General features: G+C 56.0%; 1 protein-coding gene across 3 annotated transcripts; it reads right to left on the bottom strand.

Annotated features, from left to right (window-relative positions):
- Positions 1 to 280: 280 nt before the first annotated feature.
- MFSD5 (major facilitator superfamily domain containing 5) lies at positions 281 to 2,667 on the bottom strand. Of its 3 annotated transcripts, none has more exons than XM_063711599.1 (2): positions 2,648 to 2,667; positions 281 to 1,870 (listed from the first exon to the last, which is right to left on the bottom strand). In XM_063711599.1, the coding sequence occupies exon 2, from the start codon at positions 1,850 to 1,852 to the stop codon at positions 500 to 502; it is 1,353 nt and encodes a 450-aa protein (XP_063567669.1). In that variant the 5' UTR covers positions 1,853 to 1,870; positions 2,648 to 2,667; the 3' UTR covers positions 281 to 499.
- Positions 2,668 to 3,794: the final 1,127 nt, after the last annotated feature.

Below are 3,794 nucleotides of genomic sequence, written 5' to 3'. Positions count from 1 at the left end.
ATACAAAAATTAGCTGGGCATGGTAGCAGGCACATGTAATCCCAGCTACTTGGGAGGCTGAAGCAAGAGAATTGCTTGAATCCGGGAGGCAGAGGTTGCAGTGAGCCAAGATCGCGCCATTGCACTCCAACCTGGGCGACAGAGCAAGATTCCGTCTCAAAACAAAAACAAACAAAACAAAACAAAACAAAAAAACTGAAAAAAAAAAAAAACTCTAGCTGCCCACTCACCAGAAACTACTGAGAAGGCTACAGGTAAGGATGAGTAAATCAAATCAATGATCATTTAAAAGTTTTTTATTTTCTAAATGGGAGTAACACAGAGGGAACTTTTGGCACCTTCTTTCCAGTCCATCACCCCCATCATGTCCTCCCAAACACAAAGCAATGGCAGGAGAAACTACAGGACAGAGTCACAAAGTCAGTCACAGAGAGATCTGTACAATCCTGGATAGCTGGAATTCAAGAGTCTGTCCCAGCTATCTTGTCCTGGAGTAGGGTTACAGCTCAGGGGCATAGGGCTCCTCAGTAGGTGAGGGTACCCGCAGCTCAGCATCATGCCTTACCACGGTGAAGAGTCCCACCACTGCCAGCAGAGCCATCACCATGACAGCAGAGCAAATGCTGAACATATTCCGAGTGCCTGTTTTTCGATCACTGTCATGGAGGACAAGGAGCCCTAGGCAAGCCAGTAAGTGCAGAGGTACCCGGAACCAGTTGAGTACACCAGCCTGCTCTGTCTCAGGGATCACCTTTCTCCGTAGGAAGCTCATGCTGGGAAAGTATAATCCACAAGCCAACTCAATAAGTAGAAAGGCTATGAAGGACTCCACTGGACTCTCCTGGCCTGGGCTGGTAGAGAAAGTCAACATGAAGAGAGAGAAGACGACGATGAGCACAGCAAGGGAGAGCAGATGCATGGGCTGAAGGTGGTACCTCTTGGAGGTGGCAATACGGTACAGGGAAGAGCCAAGCAGGCTGGCTGCCATGAAGCTGGAGAAGACAATGCCCAGAGGGGCCCCGTGTGGGTCCAGCACAGGTGTCCAGAGGAAGACAAAGATGAAGATGACACTCTCAAATAGAGCTTGTATGGTGCCCAACAGCAGCACGCGGCGGTCCGACAGGAGGCAGCGCAGGCCTCCAGCACAGGTCCTTGAGAAGGCACGCTGCCGGTCATAGTTCTCCCCCCAGTTTCGAAGGGCCAAGGCCCCTGCCAGAGCCAGGAGAGGGATGGCAGCCACAAAGGGCGCTACAGGCCCCAGCCCTATCCAGCTGGCTACAGCCTCAGCTGCCACACCTGCCACTACAGCCAGCACATGGTTCCAGAAGGCAGCTCGAGCAAAGGTAGCTGGGATCCACTCAGTAGGGAAGTCATGCCGTTCCACGTGCTCATGGATATACCAGGCCTCGAAGGCTGAGAAGAGCAGGGCTGTGGACAGCCCACCAAGTGCTCGCCCCACTAGCAGCACAAAGTAGTCTTGAGAGAGTTTGGTTAAGCAGCATAGTGAGTAAGTGAGGGAGAAGAGGACACAAGAATTCTTGCGACCCAGCCAATCCACAAGGGAGGAGGCCACTAGGCCAAAGAGGACTGTAGAGGCAAGGCCACAGACATAGAGGATGGCAATTTGACCTTCCAGGAAGTAGTAATGCTGGTAGAGTTTATAGAGGTAGGGGGCCTGGAGCCAATCAGCTGCCAGGGCCAGGAAGTAGACCTGATAGAAGTCCAGTTGAAACCGAAGGAAGGAGGGATTGCTGCAGGCCCTTCCAGGGGGTTTAGCCCGGCATCTTGACAGTTCCAGCCCCAGGCAGGAGGCCAGGAGGCCTACAAAAGCAAGGTAGGCAGTCACCAGCATGGTGGGCCCCCGGACGACCTGGGAAGAGAGGTGGGAGTCAGAGTCATATCCATCCTTCGGGCAGCACGGTCAAGGGGCTGACTGTCTTAAGCAGATGGCAGCTCCACCCAACCCCGCTGCCAACTCCACTCCCCAAGATCTCAGACCGGAGGGACCAGTTGGGCGGGTGGGAGGAGTGGCCACGCCAAAGCTGTCTCCTAGGACACTGTGGGGCAGGGAGGGGTAAGAAGACAGAGGAGAGGACTGAGCACTCACCCCATCCTTGCCTGTGAAGAGGGAGTCCCTTTCAATAATCCCGCTCCCGCAAATTCTACTGCCCTTTCCCACAGCAGCTCCCGCACACTTTCTTCTATTACCTCCCATCCTCGCTGCGGAGCCTCTTTTTGCCCTCAGTGTCTCATCCTCCGTCCCGAGCATCCCTCCCACTCGCGCAGGCCTCTCGAGTTGCTTCAGGGTCATGCGTGTGCATCTCAGATGCCCACTCCTCCAGGTCACTGGCACCCCACTGCGCCCCCTAGTCCCTGCCCAGCCCTGCCACATCCACTTGCACCTCGCCCAGACTCCGTCTCACCTGCTACCCCGGTCTGCGGGGACGCCCCGGGCACGTCCGGCTCCAGGCCGCCCGGCCACCCTCCCCGCTGTGGCTCCGGCTCCGGCTCGGGTTCCAGCAGCGCTCCCGCCCCTCACAGCCTGCTTCCGGGAGCCGGGCAGGCCTCTGGCCGCCGCCATGATGGCTTCGTCACGTGACGGGGGCGCGGCGCCAAAACCCCGCCCCGCCCGCCCATCTTCCCTTACCCGGGCGCGGAACTGCTGACGCCTGGGGTGGGTCGGGAAGGGGCGACCATAGGCGGCTGCGGTTGCTCCTCCTGGCCTGGCCTCGCTCGCTGCCCTCCCGTGACACCTGCTCCTCTGGCTCTTGGATGCCTGTGGGGCCACCCTGAAATAAGGGCCAATTTTCTTTTCTTCCGTGCAGTGCTCGGGAAAGATGCCCGCAGTCCGGTAGAGCCAAGGGTTGGAGCTTCCTAAGGAACAGCACCGCTGCCCGAAGCCGAGACGGTCTCCTCGGTTTGCCTCCTCTCCCACTGCAGTGACCTCCATGCAAGAGAAGCCTAGTATGGTCCAGACACCTGAGGGAGGCGGTGTGGTGTAAAGAACTTGGAGTCGGGCTGCAGACACACTAAGGCGCAATCCTGCCCCTGTCACTTACCAGCTGTGTGGCCTTGGGCAAGCCGCATAACTTCCCAGTGGCCCAGTTTCTTTGAAGTCACAGGAGAGCAATGCCCAAATAAAGAAGGCTAAAGTTCAGTGGCAGCATGGGATTAAGAACTTCAGCCTTGGAGCTTAACTCCCTACCTTCTGCCACTTACAAGCTGTTTTACCTTGGAAAAACTATTTAACCTCTCTACAGCTTCCGTATTATCTCCTCAGGAGCCTCCAATGACTTCCTATCTCACTAAGGGTAAAAGCCGAAGTCTTTATAATGGCCTACAAGACCCTCTGTCCTCTGACCCTCTGCCACTCCTCTGACTTCATCCCCTGCTCCTCTCCCTCCTACTCCATCTATATTGGCTACCACCAGGGCTTTTGCACACTGTTCCCTGTACAGTTCTTCTCCAAGATATCCACGTGGTTCCCCCCCTCAGCTCCTCCAGTTCTCTGTTTAAATGTCACGTGATCTTGGCTGGGCCTTGTGGCTCATGCCTGTAATCCCAGCAGTTTAGGAGGCCGAGGCAGGCCGATCACTTGAGGTCAGGAGTTCAAGGTCAGCCTGGCCAACATGGTGAAACCCCGTCTCTACTAAAAAAAAATATAAAAATTAGCCAGGCATGATGGTGGGCACCTGTAATCCCACCTACTCGGGAGGCTGAGGCAGGAGAATCGCTTGAACCCGGGAGGCAGAGGTTGCAGTGAGCCAAGATCACACCACTGCACTCCGGCCTGG

Source organism: Pongo abelii, chromosome 10 (genome assembly GCF_028885655.2).
Source record: "Pongo abelii isolate AG06213 chromosome 10, NHGRI_mPonAbe1-v2.0_pri, whole genome shotgun sequence".
NCBI lineage: Eukaryota > Metazoa > Chordata > Mammalia > Primates > Hominidae > Pongo > Pongo abelii.
Note: the sequence above shows the minus strand (reverse complement) of the source record. Positions and strands in the feature narration are given on the sequence as shown.

Bases quoted from the DNA above. Each gene is read 5' to 3' on its own strand.
- MFSD5 (XM_063711599.1), bottom strand. From the start codon at position 1,852: ATGCTGGTGACTGCCTACCTTGCTTTTGTAGGCCTCCTGGCCTCCTGC.